Here is a 21423-nt window from a genome sequence, read left to right as displayed (position 1 = left end):
GAAACCAAAATAGAACTTTTTGGTAAAAACTCAACTCGTCGTGTTTGGAGGAGAAAGAATGCAGAGTTGCAGCCAAAGAACACCATACCTACTGTGAAGCATGGGGGTGGAAACATCATGCTTTGGGGCTGTTTTTCTGCAAAGGGACCAGGACGACTGATCCGTGTAAAGGAAAGAATGAATGGGGCCATGTATCGTGAGATTTTGAGTGAAAACCTCCTTCCATTAGCAAGGGCACTGAAGATGAAGCGTGGCTGGGTCTTTCAGCATGACCATGATCCCAAACACACCGCCAGGGCAACGAAGGAGTGGCTTCGTAAGAAGCATTTCAAGGTCCTGGAGTGGCCTAGCCAGTCTCCAGATCTCAACCCCATAGAAAATCTTTGGAGGGAGTTGAAAGTCCGTGTTGCCCAGCGACAGCCCCAAAACATCACTGCTTTAGAGGAGATCTGCATGGAGGAATGGGCCAAAATACCAGCAACAGTGTGTGAAAACCTTGTGAAGACTTACAGAAAACGTTTGACCTCTGTCATTGCCAACAAAGGGTATATAACAAAGTATTGAGATGAACTTTTGTTATTGACCAAATACTTATTTTCCACAATAATTTGAAAATTAATTAATTAAAAATCAGACAATGTGATTTTCTGGATTTATTTTTCTCATTCTGTCTCTCATAGTTGAGGTGTACCTATGATAAAAATTACAGGCCTCTCTCATCTTTTTAAATGGGAGAACTTGCACAATTGGTGGCTGACTAAATACTTTTTTGCCCCACTGTAGCTAACAAAATAGTTGTTTTATTTGAAAGGAAAAACCTCTGTCTTGTTGAGTATGAGATCATGTTTCTGATGTGAAAAGGAAAACATACTTTATTTTAATGTTTTGCTTTGAAATATAAGTAGTAGCTGCTGCTGATACAATTACATTGTTGTCATTCCTGGCCAGTAAAAACTGCCACAACCTGTTACTTCAGAATGCATTTACACCAGGAAGTATTTTATCTATAAAAAACGTGATGTAATCTCTTATTAGTTCAATCGACATTGTACTTAAATTAAGAAGTACCGTTACTTGTAAAAGTCCTGGATTTTGAATGTAAAACTACAAAAGCATCAGAAAATAGCCTACTACTCAGTAGGCCAACAAAAAATAATTTAGATTGTATTACTGGATAATGATGATGCATTTATGTGTATATTAAGGTTGAGCTTATTTATATATTGTATATTACTTTAAATGCTGTTTCACCTAATCCCTCGGACAAGTGGTCTTCATCTATAGTACATTTGCTTTTATTTTATTATTATATATTTATAGTTTAAATCTGGGAAGTAAGCATAATAAAGAGTTTTCTTAAATAGATAGCCTAACAAGTATGACATATAAATTATAAAGTGGCCTGGAAGACAATACTTGAGTAAACCAGTGCGATAAACAGTATAATGAAATTTGTTTGCGAACTTGAATTATATTTCAAAGCACAGATAACGACTCCTGATTTAAGGTGGACGTATTTTGCGGTGCAAACTAAACGAGCGCTCCTTCAATGTCATTATGAATTCTTCTTGAAGCTCTGGTTACCTTAGCTTTCGGTTTGTTCCTTGAAATCAGCTGTTCGCATCCGTGAGTAAAACCTGAAAGTCTAACCCGAATATCCTGTCCCCCATCTGTCATTAAACACACTGCGCGTTCTTCATGTTGCGACATCATTAATATTGCAGATGAAGTGGGAGGACACTTGTATACAGTCTGGTGAAAACCCAAGCCGAGATCTCACACTCTTTACTTATTCACTGAGGAAGTTCATTTCTGTCTGTCTGACAAAGCTCTGAAACGGAAAGGTAAGTAACTTTTAATTTGTTTTGTGCGAAGATGAACTTTATTATGTAAGATGCGCTGTTAAACGTTGTTGAACAGGTTGGTATAACACGTTTTTCTACACTATGTATGCCTGCTTTATGTTTGATTTCTGAGAAGATTGACTTAAGGGTTCTCAAATGTTCATCATTTTCTGAAAATGTCATTTTACCACAAACTCTTTAATTTTTCTTTGTAATGATACCGCTGCCAACACCTAAACCACAGATTTCGAAACATGAAGTTGTAGTTCCTCCAATATAACTGTGACTTTTCAAAGTAAAGTATTTATTAGCTTATTTAAACCCTCATTTAAAAGTTGTTATAGCCCTGATAATCCCAGTTCAAGCTATTTTAAAGAAAAATTGCCAACCTATCATTTAGATTATAGACATTAGCTGATATAAGATAAAGCTGATAATGTGTTATGTTCTGTTCCCGATCAGGTGACGAGGCGTGTCTGAAACACAACCTCTTAAAATAATCTGAATCCAGGTGAAAGAAAAGTGAGTATTCAAGGTTTTCATTCATGCTAACAGGGACTATGACACAGATGAGGAATGCAGTTTTTTAAACCTATACTTTGACCTTAAAATCTTGAACCACGGAAGTTTAAAAAAGCCACTAAGTTTCCTGTAATAATATCCTAAGAGTCCACTCCTCCCAAAAACCACAACCCAACATAATCCAAAGTGTTGTCATCAGCCTGATACTCCCCTGAGGTCAAAGATGTTAAATATTTTGTGAATCTTCTTCAGTCTGTGTCAGGGTTTGAGTGATGTTGCTGGAACAGGTATTGCAATTATGCTGTTTGACAAGTGTCATGGCATGGCTCTGACAAAATAATGCGTAAATGACACGATGTTCAGAAAGGTATTTATTCAAATTAACCCAACAAACAAAGGGAGCGCCCAAATGGAGGTGTGTTAGTCAGTAATATCAGTAGTGTATATGTGTGGATGTGTGAGCATGTTGTAATTCAAGGTGTATGCAGAACCAAGACAACAACGAACAAAAGCATAAAAAGGTAGCTGCTCTTTCAAAAGAGTACCGCCAGCAGAGAGACTGGGCGAGAACCTGGATCGGGCCTTTAACTCCTTAGGCGCACCATGAACAGTTGCCCTCAGTCAATGCTAAGACAAAAAAAAAAAAAGACTCATTGAAGGCGCACACACACACACACACACACACACACACACACACACACACACACACACACACACACACACACACACACACACACACACACACACACACACACACTCACACACACTACAGGGAGAAGTAAAGCAGGGGTCATCACTGAAGTGAAAGCATTTCACATAGCAGTAGAGGAAAATTATTCAGATTATTTGCTCGAGGGAGTAAAGAATCTGAGTGTAAGTATCTATACCATACTCAATTATATGGTAAAAGTACTGCATCAAAATGGTACTTAAGTAAATGTATTTAAGTATGATCAGAACTAAAATATTTTTTAATATAAGACTTTTCAATTGTTAGTAATTCTCTGTTAACACACTCATGGTTTCTATACCAAATAATCATATATTAAAAGTTTTTTAGCTGTTTTATATCGTCAAAAAACTATTCTCATTTTCTCTGATTAATGGGAATAAGGTCTGGTATTTAAAGCTCACTAAATTAATACTTAGAAAAAAAAATGTCTTTGTTGAACTCGTAAATTCAGACTCTTAATTGAACTAATGCCGTGGTGTTTGGTTGAGTTCCGGAGTTCAGTGATGATGCTACAGTAATAGCAGATGTCATCAGGAATCATGTGCACTTTTAACGTGTGACTCCTCACTTCTGTATCGAGCAAAGATTGAAAGTGAAAGCCCAGTTCCCAAGGTAGAATTTAATTTAAAGCTAACCTCATATGACGATATCTAATTACAGCTTTCACTCTCTTTGTACCCCACTCGTCTGTTTTGTTAGCACAATGGTTAAAGAAACCTGTTAAATGTACTTTTTTAAAGTCTTTCTTTGTATTTCTTATTCGTTTATGGACTCAAAAGTCAAACTGGACTTGTTTCCCTTTTATGTCACATTACTGTTTGGGGACCTGATACTGTGAAGCAACATGATCTATGATGAAAAAAAAGCTTCTAGTGGATTTTTTATGAGGGAAGTTACTGTCAATATCAATATCCTTCAATTAAAAATGTATTTTCAGTGTTTTAAAATACAAACCTTGACAATTACCAGCATAATAGTGGTGTAATCAATGATTGATTGCACATGAAGGCAACGTCTTAACTGACTTTTGAAACAATCCACATCTTAAACTCAATCCCATACATCCAAACGGAACGACTGAACTGCTGCCAAGCTGCTCCAGGTTGAAAAAAAGTCAACCAACTTCTGCATCTTCTGATAAATAAATACAATTTAAGGAATTTAGATGTTTTTATTTACAGATACTTCCGCTAGCAAATTGTATCATGTCTTTATCAAGGAAAAGTGACATTGTTGATTATTTCCATGCTTATTGATTGTCACAATGAAGAAGCACTTAACACAACTGAGCTTGATGTGAACAGCGTTGGTTTTGCTGGTATATGGCCAACAATTTGAACTCAAATATGAAAATGTAAAAGTCTGATTCACATTTCATATCAATCAAATCAAAATATTCCAATTTAGCCCAATAGTTTAACCTGTTTGAGAAAAAGTCAAAGGATGACCAAAGTTATTATAGGCTTCATCATCGTGAAACATGACTATGTGCCAAAAAGTCCATTCAACATTGTTATCTGCAAGAATAATAGAAATACAATCGTCATAATGCTTGGGAGTTTTTAAAGGAGATACAAAACATAGAGTCCAGCGATGCAGGTTTACAGCGGATGTAGGCATCAAGGTCCAAAGCTAATATTGATTAAAGGTTAGTCCACACAAACCTGCGAAGCATAACAAATATTTGAGCGTCATTTCAGACTGCAATAACAAGTCTTTGCATTTATAATAACAGTCCCCAGACAGTAAATTGACCTCTAGTGTACTGTAAATATCTCACCTTTATACTGTTTTATATAGGATTATTACTCATGTGTTGGATTGCCAGAAGGTAGCTAGTAGGCTTATCTTATCAAAATGAAACACAACCGTGGAAAAGTACATACTGTAAAAAAATCTTATTGTTGTATTCACTGGTAGGTAACATTATATAGACAGATACAAATTAGGAATCAAGATACTGCAGTTTTCTGTAGGTGCAACAAAGAAAAAATGAAGAAAACTTAACCAATGTGTCATTTGGAAACAAACAGTGTTCATATGGTCTTTTAAAAAAGTATTTTAGCAGCCTATAACATGTCGATTAATACTTCAGAAATTTGCAGATAGCACTTCTGTTAGATTAACTAAACCATTTAATAAAGTGTCACTAAGAGCCAAGCTAACAACAAACTTCTTATTAGCAATGCTAACTTGTTTATGCTAGTTAGCTATTGTTGACATTCTCAGTGCATCTTAATTCTTACTTACCTTTTTATTGGATGTAATCCTAGTTTATGGGATTTCTGTGAGTTACCAAGCCTTAAACAGCTAAATTACACCTCCCATAAAGATTTTTATGTCTGACTGTAAACTAACTTACTGTAAATGCTAAGAAAATATTTGTTAAAATTACCATTTCTGTGAGCAGTTGAGCACAGACATTGATGCTAGTTCATCTACTAACAAAATCATATATATATATATATATATATATATATATATATATATATATATCATTGTTTAACTTTAAAAGTGAATCTTTTAACTGTTAGCTGTGTATTAGATTATACACACCTAACAGAAGCAGCTTCCCACACAAACTAACCTAACATGATGAACATACCTCCTAAGAATTTGCGTGCATCATTGTGAACATACACTGCCCGGCCAAAAAAAAGCTCACAAGCCTGTGGGGGGCAGCGATATGATCTAGGGTTGCTGCAGTTGGTCTGGTCTAGGTTCAGCAACGTTGTGTGCCCAGAAAATGAGGTCAGCTGACCACCTGAATGACCAGGTTATTCCATCAATGGATTTGTTCTTCCCTGATGGCACGGGCATGTTCCAAGATGATAATGCCAGGATCCATCGGAATCAAATCGTGAAAGAGTGGTTCAGGGAGCATGAGACATCATTTTCACACATGGATTGGCCACCACAGAGTTCAGACCTGAACCCGATTGAGAATCTTTGGGATGTGCTGGAGAAGACTTTGCGCAGTGGTCCGAAAATCCCGTCATCAATACAAGATAAAAAAAAAAAAATGAATGCAACTCTGGACAGAAATAAATGTTGTGATCTTTCAGAAGGTTGTGGAAACGATGCCGCAGCGAATGCTTGTCGTAATCAAAGCTAAAGGAGCTCCTACAAATATTAGTGTGTGATCATTTTTTTTGCCTGACAGTGTATTATCATTCTGACATTGGAATGTAGCTCATTTGTTGCAGCTTTACTTAGCATAGCAAGACTCTGTATGACGTTGAATGTAATTATTTATTTTAAAAAAAACGTATTGCTTCACCTTGAATACATTAGTGTGGTGGAAAAAGTCTCAACAGTGGAGATCTGAGACTATCTGCATGACTTTATGCCTCTTGAAAGTAGACAATTTATTCTTGTTTTGTTGAACTTAAACCCTGTAATTTCTTCTGTTAAGATGAGCACTGCAAAGGTACCCTGCGAGAACAACAATATGCTTTCCAAGAAGGCAGAAAAAGGCGACCACATTGCGACCCTGCACACGGACGGCATCCCTGAAGACACGCTCATTAAGGTAGGTGTCACCTGAAAAACAAAAAAGATTGTTCTTGTTTAGATTCTGCTCACCGTTGTGTAGATCAGACACAGTTATTATTATAATTGAAACAACATTCAAGGTTTCAAGGTTTTATTGGTTTTATTGGTCATATGCACAGCATATACAACGTATATGTTGGCAATGAAAATCTTATGTCCCATGCTCCTCCAACAACTCAACATACATGGTGCAAATAATTTACATCATTTACAAGTCCAATTGTGCTAACGTTTGCATCTAGATTTGCATCACACCAGACAGAAAATAAATCCACATTTACTAGTTATTCACTTTCCTGGTGGACACTTTTTTTTTTGTTGCACCCTGTAACCACAAATGAAAACAATATTTGATGCACACTAAGAGACAGGTTGTAAGCTACAACTTTGAGCAGTGTCTCCTAAAATAGTGCTTTAGTCTGAAACATTTGTGACTTTTTCAATAGTCAATAACCACATTGTATTATTGTTACTCAATACTGGTTTAGGAAGTCTTTGCTTCTTGGAACATTCTGAGATTAAGCAACCACAGATTTTATTAATATGACACATGCAGGACGATCAGTCATAGGATCATTTAGTTAAAAAAAACGCAATGTTGTAATCATTTTAGTATCATTTTGCTTTTTGTGTATATAATACAACAGAGGCACATTTTATGCATTTTATATCACTACATTTGTTGTGAGAGTTCTTATTAATTTCAGGATAAAGGAATAGATATACAAATAAATGATGATATTGTGAACCCCAAGCTACACTGCAATGTATACATAGTAATACATATGGAATATATCACAAAACATGTGTTATTTTACATAAAGTACATGATGGGTTTTTTTCATAACAATATCCATAAAATAGAAAAAGGATTAAACTCCAATAAAAGGAATGATTTGGTATGATTTGGGCCCTAAACCAATGAAGAGAAATTCATTTAACATCTAAACCATCGAGTCATGATGGAGGCAGGAAGTTACGCCTTCCCTCTGGTAAAGTAGCAACAAGCATGTAGAGACAAGTGATAAAGACGTAAATCATGAGAGGAGGAGATTAGGAAAGGCCTAGGAAAACACGCCTCTGGAAATTCACTGCAACTTGTTAAGAAAGAAGAATAAAAGAGGAGGAGGCTGGTGGTGTGGTTTTTATTACGTAAGTCCACAAAAATATTATTAAATGATCCCACAAACTGTATGGGTCTCCTACATGTTTGTAATAATGGGAATGTAAAATATAATAGTGAAAAGTTCATTTATTTAGTATATTTAATTTGAACAAATGTGTTAAAAAGTACACGCAAAAAAAGATTTCAAAAGTGATCAAGACAAATGTAAAATAACCTTTTGGCCATATAAATAATATTTGATTGATTGATTGATTGATTGATTGATTGATTGATTGATTGATTGATTGATTGATTGATTGATTGACCACAAGTATAATCTATTTGAATAGAAAAATACCGGTTAATAGTAATGTGGTTACACTTGTGAAGTGAGTTAAATGAATGTTCATGCCTAATTCAAACTTTATATTTTAGGTAGCAGGTATTTCATTTACAGGGTTTTCTACAGGTTACATTAAAAAGTCAGCTAAAAAAGATTCAAGTGTTTAAAGCACGTTGCAACGTATATCAGGCTGAAACCTGTCCGAGGTATTTGAGATACTCAAAACAAAGAATACGTGGAAATGTCCCCAGCTGCCAAATGAAATTCCTACCATGATACAGATTACCGACAGAGTGGTGGTGAAACTTGTCCTTATTGTGATCCAGTCTGAGTCACCATTTTGAAACCCCTTTATAGACAAACACATAATCATGCACATATTTCACACACTTTATAGGGTGTGTCTGTAATCAGGAGGTTATTGGATTTAAGTTTACTTCATTTGATTTAATGAGGACACAGATACTAGAAAGTGCAAATTCGCGAAAGCTTTAATCTATGTACTTTCTGACATCATATTTAATAATAATATTAATAATAAATCTTGTATTTCTATAGACATTTTCATACACTACGAGAAATCAAATTCAGGTCAACCAGGTCGGGATAACCCTGGAGGTAAAATAAAGGAAGACATAAGACAAAAATAATAAATAAAATAAAATATTAAAAACTATAAAATCAATAATACAACAATGTTATTATAATATTATAAAATAAATAGAACAATAATACTCTAAAAATGAATAAGAATATAAAATAAATACAACAATAATGCAACAAAGAGGATAAGAATATAAAATAAATAAACAATAAGTATAATAAAGATGAAAAAACCTATTTAAAAGATGTTGCCAATACAACTATTAACTAAACTAACCAACAAATATCATTAAAAAACCTATAGTAAAATAAGTATATACATAATAAAGGGGAAAATACCAATTAAAAGGTCGCTAATAAAAAGCTAATCTAATAAAATGTTTCTTTGGCTCAACTTTTTTAAAACATTTTTTTATAATCCACATTGATTACCACTCTATAGAGTACCCTCTATAACCTCATTCAAACAAGAATGCTCTTTTTTGGGACACCATTTTTTTTTATAGAGCATTCCCTTCCAAAAAAGATTTTTTACGAAGGATCTACTCTTGTGCTGAAGTTCAAGGTTGTCTGTTCAAAAAGAGACTTCATTGAGAGTCCCAATAGAGACAGAACAACAAAGGCAGTCCATAATAACAGAACAGGAAGCTGCACATCATTTCTGGTTCATGTGACTTAAATGTCCTCCCTCCCTTAAATCCAGCTAAATGTTACCAAACCCTAAACAGAAACAAAGTCTTAAAACAAAGATGAAATACAACATCATGCACCAGCTTTTAATCCCTAATAGGGAGGTTGAAAAATCAGATTTGTGAAAGAATAATGCTCTCACCTGCATGGCACACTGTAGAGCAATAACGTCAATGTAGAAATCTAAATGCAGTTTTTTACAGAGCAGTTTTTAAAAAGTGTTTTGCCCGCTCCCAAGGAAGTGGAAAACAGGAAAACAGTGTGAATTGTTGCTGGCATCTCTAGAGGATCGTAACATGTCGGCCTCTTCCTGCAGAATAACTCTGTCAACTTTTTGGTTTACAAAGAGGCCTTTATGTTGCTGGTGGCATGTTTGACACTTTTAAGTGCACATTTCTTATCATTTTTATGATTAAAAGCAATACAGGGAATATTTCATTACACATTTAATGATGCAGATATTTTTGTATTTTTCATTAAAGTTATGATAATTATTTAAATTAATTAATACACTACTGGGTAGCTTAACCTATATATATATATATATATATATATATATATATATATATATATATATATATATTTGTATTAATAACCTAAATCTGTAAAGTAGCTAGTAACTAAATATGTAAAAAAGCATAAAGTGAAAATCTCTATGTACCTCAAAAAGTACAGTAATTGATTTGTAAACTGTTACTACATCACTGCTGTTTCAGTTTTTAAAGATTACTATTTGTATTTTAGAAACAATGCTATTTAAATGCATCCATTACCATTCAGCAAATCACCAAAGACCTTTTGTATTCCAATAAACACTGCTTAACTGAAGGTTTGTCAGTACAGTGGTTGTGATGCTGCAGATTTCAAGTAAATGCTGCCCTCTTGTGGATCAAATATGTCAAATGTCACTTTTATATCTTCAGTTTCCAATTTTATCGTTCTAATTCAAGTCCAGAAATGTTCTTATCGTTGTTCAGGGTTATGTTAAGCACATTGTTTTGAGTTTAATGAAATAAAAAATACAAAAATCCTTGTTTAGCTTTCTAGTGGGACAATATGCAAAAATATTACTGATGTACATCAAATCTAAAAAACCCAATACATTCTGCACCTAATTTATGCTATGCATGTCTCTTCATGTATTTTATTTTGAATTGCCTCTTTTTTTCATAATGTAAATTTAGCACGCTGAATTTTACCACAGGGATTCTTAAAGGTACATCTTATCTTATAATTCAGATACAAATGCATAGAAAAAAATGGGTGGATTACAAAATTGAGGAAAATATGTTTATTTTTGATAAACTGGTGACTTATCCAGTCTGTATATACACATTTATGTCAATTTGTATTTTCTTTATACCCATTATTTATTCATAAATGCATATCTCTATAGTAGTTTTTTAATGTATTATTATATTTATACATATTATATAAGTTACTACTTACTACTGACTGGTACAGCCTGTGCGTACACATTTATTCTAAACATTTACATTTTGTTTAATTTAATTTGTTTATTTATTTGTTGTGTGTTTCTCTGCCTTCAGGTGCGGGAGTACCTGGATTGTTTCCACCTCTCCCTGCATAAGCTGCAGGAGGTCTCGGCCCGTCTCCAGAGGGATCTGGTTCGAGGTTTGGGGAAACACAGCCACCACAGAGCGTCGGTCAAGATGCTGCCCAGCTTCGTCAGGGCGACGCCCGACGGGACCGGTAATATTTTATATATATTTTTATTTTTATATCTTAAAATATAATGATAATATTCCATCATAATGTACATTTACTTTTAGCACATATACTCATACTGTAAACATTTGCATTTAGTTTATACAATATATTGCATTTTACCAACACACTGCTCCTATATTTTATTTTTAAAACACATTTTATTTTTTTTATCTATTTCTTATGCATATTTATATATTTATACACCATACTTTACCCTGCAGTTATTTATTTTTATTTGTATCATGCATCACATCGTGCACTTTTATTATTTAAATGTATGCTTATATTTCTAAACTTTCATATATGCTAGTTTTTATATTTTATGTTTGCTGTATAGTTTCTTAATATTAAGGTGTGGATCTATTATTTAGAATAAAGATATTTATGTTACTTTTTACATTTTAACCACGATAATAACCAGTTAATCATGATTTATTGTTAGAAATGTATCTCACAAAATGAATTCACACTTTTTGATGAACCAATCCCCTTCCCTGTTCCCCGCAGAGAAAGGCGACTTCCTGGCGTTGGATCTCGGAGGAACAAACTTCCGGGTGCTTCACGTCCGCGTGGTGGAAGAGGAGCAGAAAGTCCTGAAGATGGACAGTCAGATCTGTGCCATTCCCAAGGAAATGATGGTGGGAACTGGAGAACAGGTGAGGCTGATGCAGCATTACATTTAAAAATACAGTATAAAAGAACAAAACACTTTCTTCATATTCTGCTACTTGTCTCCGTCTCTTTTTCTGTGCAGTTGTTCGACCACATCGCCGCCTGTCTCGGGGATTTCCTCATCTCCCATAATCTGAAAGGACAAACTCTTCCTCTGGGCTTCACTTTCTCCTTCCCCTGCGAACAGAGAGAAATTGACAAGGTCTCACACACACACACACACACACACACACACACACACACACACACACACACACACACACACACACACACACACACACACACACACACACTCTTAATCCTTAAATTGTCATTTATAACATATTTTGGATAATTAATTGATTGCTATGTTCTACATTAAACCCATGTAACACCAATATTACACCAATATCACATCGTAATCACATTATTAGACCTATATTGCACCCATATTTCAATGTATTTAGACGGGTATTACACCCATTTTACACACGGATACAGCCAGTCAAATGACCGTATGCCCCAGGATACATAAACCATTAAAGGGTTAATCAGAAAAAAGGTAAGATTTATGATAAGACTTTGAAAATATTGTTGCATGAGATTCCAAGCACTGCAGGTGTTTTTGAAAGAAAATACACAAGGTTTACATACAAGTTTTTTTTATGTCTATTGTATAACATTTGAATACTATATGTTTTCTATACACAGAGCATCCTGATCCGCTGGACCAAAGGCTTTAACTGCAGCGGGGTGGAGGGCAAAGAAGTGGTGCAGTTACTGAGAGAGGCCATTGAAAGGAGAGGGGTCGGTACTAAATACTGCTGAGTTACACCATTATTACAGCCATGTTACACTATTATTACACCTATATTACACCACTGATATAACCATATTATACTGTTATTACACTAACATTACACATTAATACACCCCTATTACACCTGTGTTGATCCATTATTACCCCCATATTACGGTGCCACTCTTATGTCACCTATGTTACACTGTATTTTGACCCATTTTACACCATTAGTACACCCATTTTACACTGTAACTGCACTGTTATTACATCCATTTTTCACATGGACACAGCCTGTCAAAGGACTGTATCTCCCAGGATACAGAAACAATTTAAGGGTTAGTCCTAAAGTGATTTGGAAAATATTTCCTTAATTGATTGTTGTAACTAATCTCTCTCTGCAGGACTATCATATTGGCTCAGTTGCCATGGTGAACGACACAGTAGGCACGATGATGAGCTGCGGCTACAGAGACCGGAGCTGTGAGATCGGCATGATTATCGGTAAACATTTATAATAATAAGTATACCACTTAAGGAGAGCCTCACATAAACCTGACATGAAAATAACTCAGTTGTTTTAGTTTTTTATACTATGTGCTGTAATGGTAGAGTTAGTGGGATAATTAATTGTACTTAAGTATCCATACTACAGGGAAGAAATACTATGACTATTACAAATCCTGCTTCTCAAAACCTTAAAAGTACAGTGAAAAAATTAAAGCAACTTTTAAAGTAAAATAAAACTTGCACCAAAATATAAAATACAATATATAATATAAATAAATTATGAAAAATGTGAGTATTTGTTGTGCAGAATGACCAATTTCAGAAAAATATTATAATTATTGTTATAAAATGTATATTATATTATTTTACATTATATTATATCATATCATATATTATATTTGTTTGAAATGGAAATATATATATAGTAAGTGCTTTAAATTAAGTACAGTTCCTTAGCAAATGTACTCCACTCAATAATTTGTTAGTTTATTTATATTTAGTATTCATCCACACAGAGTGCCCTCCAAAGAGGGAACTATATAAAATACATTGTTCATTATGATACATTATAAAGGACGAGGTGTATACGTTATACACAGTGGATATAAAATATACTGCTATTAACAAGGTAATGGAAGAAAAGGGGTTTTCCCACGAGGATTTGGCTAATTTTCAGTTTTTTTTGGAAACTTTAGATAGCTGATACTTGCAGTCGCAGCAAAACCCACCTTACCCATGAGGCTGTTCTTCTCTAACAATGGCAAACCGCATCCTCTCAGGTGTAACCGGACCTCACAAAACATAGTATTTCTCACCTTATGTACATAATGTGTTTCACGTAAAAAAGGAGATGCTCTGAACGGAAAATCACATTAAATATAATGAGCATCGTATTGAAGCTGCGAGTCGTCTCCTTCCTCTAATTAGCTTTGTCTGGGAGCTCTCTGCAATATGTACACTTCTCCCTCAGGGAATCATTATGCCACGCCTGTGTGTGTGTGTGTGTGTGTGTGTGTGTGTGTGTGTGTGCGTGTGGGTGTGTGGGTGTGTGGGTGGTGGTGGTGGTGGTGGTGGTGTGTGTGTGTGTGTTTTTTATGAGCAGCGCCATTACTCCAAATCTCTTAAACCACTGCAGCAAAATAATGCACGGCAGGTGTTTCTTGAATTAAATAACCTGCATCATAGAGCTGATCTTTTCACAATTGGCGCTTCTGCAAGACAACATTACGCAGAATTACATTTTTAATTAAAATCAATTCGATTTCTGCATGTCATTTATGGTGTTATTGGTGTGTGATTTGTGTCTGAGCTGCAGGCTGTTTTGTTCCTGACTTGGATGCAAACCAAATTCTCACCATGGAAACAAAAAATGTATGGTTACCTGGTGTACATAACAAAAAATTATAAAGACATAAATATGATAAGATAACGTAAAACTCAACAAAGTAAAGGAAGAAAATTAAGGAAAATAATGTCTATCTGTCTCATGTATTACGTATATAACATTATATTATTTTACATTAAATGATATTACATTACATTACATTACATTTTATTTTATTATATTATACTGTATATTATATATTATTTTATATTTGATGAAATTGTTTTATATTACAATATATTAGATTATTCTCTGTCTAGTCTGTCTGTCTGTCTGTCTGTCTGTCTGTCTGTCTGTCTGTCTGTCTGTCTGTCTGTCTGTCTGTCTGTCTGTCTGTCTGTCTGTCTGTCTGTCTGTCTGTCTGTCTGCACCCATCCGCTTATTTTTTGTTCATTTATGGAATGCTCAATATCCTCTTGTAGATGCATTTATTCACAACAAAGCATTTCCGCCAATCGTTCCGGTTAGAAACAAGCCTTACTGAGTTGGTGTGGCCTTTTTGGGTGACCTAAAGTCTGTCATCTCAAAGTCTGTCATTCATAGAAAAGTTTGGGCTGAAATTACACCTGAGCTTTTGCAAACCAAAATAAAACAGCAATCCCCCATCATGCTCCTCTTCTTCCCCTTCTCTCCAGGTACGGGAACCAACGCCTGCTACATGGAGGAGATGAAGAACGTGAAGCGGGTGGAGGGTGAGGCCGGGCGGATGTGCATCAACACAGAATGGGGCGGCTTCGGAGACAACGGCTCGCTGAAGGACATCCTGACTAAGTTTGATGTGAAGGTGGACAAGATGTCTATCAACCCCGGTGTCCACACGTACGTACAACCGATCATGTGGGAAATTCACAAACAATTTCAATAATACATCAACCATTATTTGTCAATAATAGAAGCCAAATATTGTCTGCTTCCATCTCCACACAAGAGGATTCACTTATTTTCTCTCTCTTTGGGTATTAGACATTTAATTGGACAGTTAATTTCACATGACAAAGTCAAAACTTAGCTCTTCAGAACTGTTTTTAATTTCTAATTATTGTTGTGTTTTATATATTTAAAGTGTGCTGTTTTAAGGTTGTTTTTTATTTATTTTTAGCACTTAGTAAAGTGTCTTTGAGTACCATGAAAAGAGCTGTTTAATAAAATGCATTATTATTATTATTATGAAAGTCTCTTATGGACTAAATAATCAACCAATCAATCAAATTATGAAGACAATTCATGAACAATAACAAACATCGTTGCACAAAGCTGATTGGTGTGCACAAACACCTACTAATTGAAGATGCTTTTCTGGAAATATTTGCTTAAAAAAATTGTTCACACCAGATTTTATGTTTCCACACATACACAATTGGGGGGCCTTTGGTAATAAGGTTTCAAAATCTATTTTTTAAACAAATGGGAACAAAATGCACAACATGTTTTTGTTTATATGAAGTTCATCTGAAACAAACAGCTAAAAAAAAATTGAAATCAGATTTTTTTTACTTTCTTGATTTTCCCCTATTTTTTGATTACTGACAGATATTTTTAACCCCTTTCTGTGCGTGTTTCGTCCTGTAGCTTTGAGAAGATGATCAGCGGCATGTATTTGGGAGAAATTGTGCGGCTGCTGCTGGTCCAACTGACGGAGGAGAAGCTACTGTTTAACGGACAGACATCGGAGGTGCTGCTGACCCCGGAATCATTCGAGACCAAGTTCATCTCTGAGATTGAGGAGTGAGTGTCCATAAATCTTTTATAAAATCTTTTTCAATCCTTTTACTGGTCTTTTGTTTTGCTACTGCAGTCTGGAGTCTTAAACGTTTGGCATCGGCCTTAAAAAAATATCCAATTCAGTCTGTGTTTTAAAAGGAAGTTAAACTTCTGATATATTTATTAGTTTTGATAAAACTCTAAGCCCAGATCTCTTTACTTGTTTGAAAAACAATCAGGCTTTTATATGAGACAGAATATATTTTAGAGTTTTTACACCATAGCAAAGGTGCAACACTCATATTTCATGTATATTATTTATAATTATTGATTCATTCATGTGTGCAACACTTTAATGCTGCAGCTTGTAAAGGTGGAGCTTTAAATACTTTATAATCTGCTGTTTAACTTAAGCTGCAGGGTGCTGATAAATACAACTGATTATTATTATTATTATTAAGAATGACAAATATATGTGATGCAGAAAAAACTAAAGCACTTCTTAACCAATTTAGAAGAACACCCCTTTAATCTGAGACTTGTTATTATAGATATGTTTCATTAATTGTTTTGATATTTTACACCATAAACTTCTTCCTGAACACTAATGTATGTCTGTCATCACTTCCTCTTCTAAAGAAATGTAACTTTTTGTATTTGTTTTGTTCTTAATCACATCCTTAACCCAAGATCACTTTACCTATTTGAAAATAATATAGATATTATTTTAAGACATGCTATTATCGCCATTATACTGTATACCAGTGCCAAAGTAACTACTACTGCAACTTTAATCTGTTAGGCAACTTAACCCAGGGGGGTCCAAACTTTTTTCCCTGAGGGCCACATACAAAAAAACATAGAAAGGGCTGGGCCCCTCACTAGAGGTGAGGTATATTGTCTCATAAATTAAGTTACAAGTTAGCAAAATTAATCAAACGTAGGTTCATTTTTCTTTATACTTGAATATGCTTTAAGAAACATCTCAGCGCTCCGTAGGATTTCAGTTATTTAGTTGGCAGCTCTTTCCTTAAAACAGGAGCCTAGATTGCTGATAATAAGGGGAAATATGAAGGGTCTATTTCAAGTTTGTTATGCAAATAAGTTATTGGGCTATGATTTGTTTGAAAAAAAATTCAACTTTAATTTACTGAATTTTTTGGGGCTTATTAACACATGAATACTGTGTAATATATTATTTGCACATATTTAAGAAGTACAATATAGGAAAAGCACAAGTTTCAGGTGGGGACATATTCCATTATACTTTTAGCATTTGCTGAGGGCCAATTAAAAGTGGGCCGCGGGCCGCATTTGGCCCCTGGTCCGTAGTTTGGACACCCCTGACTTAACCTGTTATAATGTATCAACATTTAAACACAATTTACATTTTTATTCTATTTTTGTTTTTTAAATGCATTTGTATTTTTCATTTATTTATTTTTTCATTTTAATTTACTTATGAATGAATGTTATCTAATCCTGCAAAGTAACAAAGCATGATAAATACATGAAATGCAGTAAAAAAAAAGTATAGGTTTTCTTTACCTACTTCACAAAAGAACCAGAGACAGTTTTCATCAGTTTTTGGTTATTTTACACTAAAAACAGCATCTTGAACTCTAACATCTGTCTGTCTTCACTTCTTGTCCGTGTCTGTGCTTCAGGGAGAAACACGGTCTGGAAAACACGCAGAAGATCTTGACCAAACTGGGATTGAAATGGGATTTGGTCGACTCCTGCGTGGTGCGTCTAGTCTGTGACGCCGTCTCCTCGCGCTCTGCCCGTCTCTGTGCTGCTGCCCTGGCAACCCTCGTCAACCGTATCCGGAAAAAACCGTGGGCTTGACCATCTGAAGACCACGGTGGGGGTGGACGGGACGGTCTACAGGAAACACCCCAAGTAAGAAGCATATTGAGAAAGATATACAGATACCATGGCAATTAAATGTTCAAAGGTTTACAATACAAGTTGGAACACATTTTACAAAACAGTTTGTTGTAGGAATATCAGATCGCTTTTCTGAATAGCAAAGTAAACTGTAGTCTAAGCTTCACTTTAACACCTCTATTTTTATTTATTTTTAAACAAACTTTACTCATACAGATCTTTTCAAAATAAAGTTTTTATGGATTAACATTTAGAATGGCAATGATGCAAACACAAATCAGACAATTACCAACAGTGCTTAAATATAAACAGTTTCAAAGCACATTAAATAAAATCTGCTTATAGGTTGATAGAAACAAATTGTACATAGTTAATAACATTTCAGCCTCTTCATCAAACCTATGCAGACATATTTTTTGTAACTATATCTGATGTCAATTTGTAAACATTAATATATTGTTGTGTATCCAGTTAGGAATTCTTTATAGGACTTGCAGGTGTTGACAACTTCATCAATTAACACTTAAAAAGAACACAAACATCTACATTTTAGTATGTTGGGAACCTGGCAGGTATTGCAAGTTTGAGAATCATAAATCATGAAGATATTTAATATCTAAGTAAAGCCGGAACATGTACACAATTATCAATATCAAGGTTAAAACAAATAATTGTTATATATTTTGGGTTTTGACAGTCAAAAGAACCAGGAAGAGTAAGTCCTGATTGTTTTTTTCTACATTTCGTGTGTGTGTGTGTGTGTGTGTGTGTGTGTGTGTGTGTGTGTGTGTGTGTGTGTGTGTGTGTGTGTGTGTGTGTGTGTGTGTGTGTGTGTGTGTGTGTGTGTGTGTGTGTGTGTGTGAACAGGCAGGAGGTGTTGACCCATAACACACTTCCTGTCATTGTGATAAGAACTGCATGTTGAGAAAATAACAAGAATGAAACTCTCTTACAGTTCAAACGTCTTGTCACTTCTCTTTCCTGCAGTTTATTTCCCTTTATGTGATTAACAACAACATCTCTGCAGAAGATTAAGAAATGTAGAGGTTTATGTCACAAGCACAGAAGCTAGAGTGTTGGTTATTTTAAGTCCCAGGCTCCTCCAACAATCAAACAACAGTAGGGGAAAAAATAATCAGATCACACTGTAAAAATACTACTTAAAGTAAAAGTACTGCATCAAGAATGGTACTTTTAGTTAAAATATTTAAGTAAGATTAGGAAAGGTATTTAAAGTATTCGGGGTAAAAGTACTTACTGCAGAGTAATCTCAAATTATGATGCAAGTTTAATTCTTTTAAATATTTTAAAGCAAAAGCAGCAAATCTTCATATTTAAGAGGCTGAAACTGTGAAATATAGTTTAACATACAAACTTCTTCTATAATAAAGTAACTACAAAATAAACCTGTAAAATAAATGTGCTCTGCTGTGTGCATGTATGTGACAATAAAGAGGGTTTCATCCTCCGATTCTATCTATCTAAATGTTGTGATTTAAAAAGTACCAAATTGTCTTCCAAATCATAGTTGAGTAGAAGTATAGTGTAGTATAAAATGAAAATACAAGTACTTCAGATGTGTACCTAAGTATTTTACTTGAGTAAACTTACTTAGTTATTTTCCACCACTGTAAAACACAAAGTTTACCAAAGACATAAATACTTGTCAAAATAGTGCAAGAAGAAATCGAAAAGAAATAGTGACACAAAGTTCAGGTAAAGGTATTTAATATGATATATGATAGAGTTGAGTAAATACTGCTTATTTGGTCAAAGTTCAAAGGCTTTATTTTCATATGCACAGCTACAGTGTAGTTAGGGCAATTCAATCTTAAGTCCCAGGCTCCTCCAACAATGCAACATAAATATATATGACATGACATAAAACAATAAAAACACAATAGAAATGGTGCAAGAAGAAACTGGGTGGAAATAAAATAGTGGAAGAGAATGTTACAAGACTATAGTTCTTGAAAAGGAAGTTAGACTTCGTCCTGGTTATATTAACATTTTAAGCCCAGATCTTTTAACCTATTTGATAAAGAATTAGGGTTTTTTAAGTAGACTATCTGCACTTTATCAAAAGTACAACACTCATATTTCATGTAAATTATCCTTCTATTGCCATTATAGGTTAAAAAAGAATACATTAAATGCTGGTTTCCTTTATATCTAATGCTTAGAATAATACATAACTATGTGGAATGTAAACAAGATATATATTCTGCTTTCTGCTGCAGTTTCAGCAAGGAGCTCCAGGAGACGGTGCACCTTCTCAGCCCTGAGTGTGACATCTCCTTCCTGATCTCAGAGGACGGCAGTGGGAAAGGCTCTGCCATGGTAACAGCAGTGGCTCAACGGCTGGCTCTCCAGTCCCGCCTCTTAGAGGACAGTGACGGTGATGATGAGGAAGAGGAGGAGGATAATTAAAGAGTCTGGATGCACTACTGTACAACAGCTCTTTATACGTGTTAAAACCTGCAGGGTTCTCATGCAGCTAACTTTGTTATTATTGTTATAAGAAAGATTTGTCTTTCACAACACCAACAGTCTCTTTTCAGTCACTGATGCCCCTTCCACAGCAGAGATTAAAGGGTAACTGTTTGTGTTACACTGCATGTTAAATGACTTTTTCTTTTTTGGTTTGTTGCAACTTGAGTTATCCTCAAAACAAATTTGGTGCTTACAGTATCAGAAAGTCAGACCGAGGAAGAGGAGGGGTCATGCAGACTTTTATTACTTGAATCTGCTAACCATGCATACCTTTTGTTCTTTTTAAATTATTTCCCTTTAAGTGGTCAAAATGTTGCTGCTGTTTTTGTTTCAAATGGGAAATAAAGACCTTTTTCACAAGGTGGTATGAGTTATTTGTCTGTAGTCATACGAATGCATGGATACATGTACATCAATGTTTTTAGTGTATGTTATAAGAAACGATGTTTATCCAAACATAATACAGTAACGAACTGATGAATGACTGGCTTCACAGATTTGAGATCCTTGAGTCTTATTGTTCATAAAGTACAATAAAGCCACAAGGAAGAAACCACCAAAATGTCAACATTAAAATGTAATGGGTGGTCATTTCATAACTAAATTATAGACCATGTCATTTAATTGTTTAAATATTCCTTATATCAAGACTATCATCAATAACATGTTATTTTTCCATGGATTTCCGTATTTTTACATGATGTTGTATTAATGTAGTCAAATACTTTGATTTGATAAATATTTGTTATATATATTTTATTAATATAATCAAGTTTAATTTGACAAAAAGCGTCTAAATGCATGTAAAGAAAACTTAATGACCAGGTTTTTGTTGTTAGAATAAGATCATTTAGTAAATCTCCAGTTTT

At 34.6% G+C, this 21423-nt stretch overlaps 1 protein-coding gene across 1 annotated transcript; it reads left to right on the top strand.

The window, feature by feature from the left end:
• The first annotated feature begins 1724 nt into the window (after window positions 1–1724).
• On the top strand, window positions 1725–20914 carry LOC134871815 (hexokinase-4-like). The gene is given in 13 exon segments (XM_063894742.1): window positions 1725–1844; window positions 2307–2366; window positions 6515–6631; window positions 10946–11108; window positions 11634–11782; window positions 11881–12000; window positions 12489–12584; window positions 12981–13080; window positions 15106–15289; window positions 16040–16195; window positions 17839–18007; window positions 18009–18073; window positions 20302–20914. Coding segments are annotated over 11 exon segments (1509 nt in total). The 5' UTR covers window positions 1725–1844; window positions 2307–2366; the 3' UTR covers window positions 20492–20914.
• Window positions 20915–21423: the final 509 nt, after the last annotated feature.

Source organism: Eleginops maclovinus, chromosome 11 (assembly GCF_036324505.1).
Source record: "Eleginops maclovinus isolate JMC-PN-2008 ecotype Puerto Natales chromosome 11, JC_Emac_rtc_rv5, whole genome shotgun sequence".
Lineage (NCBI taxonomy): Eukaryota > Metazoa > Chordata > Actinopteri > Perciformes > Eleginopidae > Eleginops > Eleginops maclovinus.
This window is presented reverse-complemented; position numbering and strand designations above follow the sequence as displayed.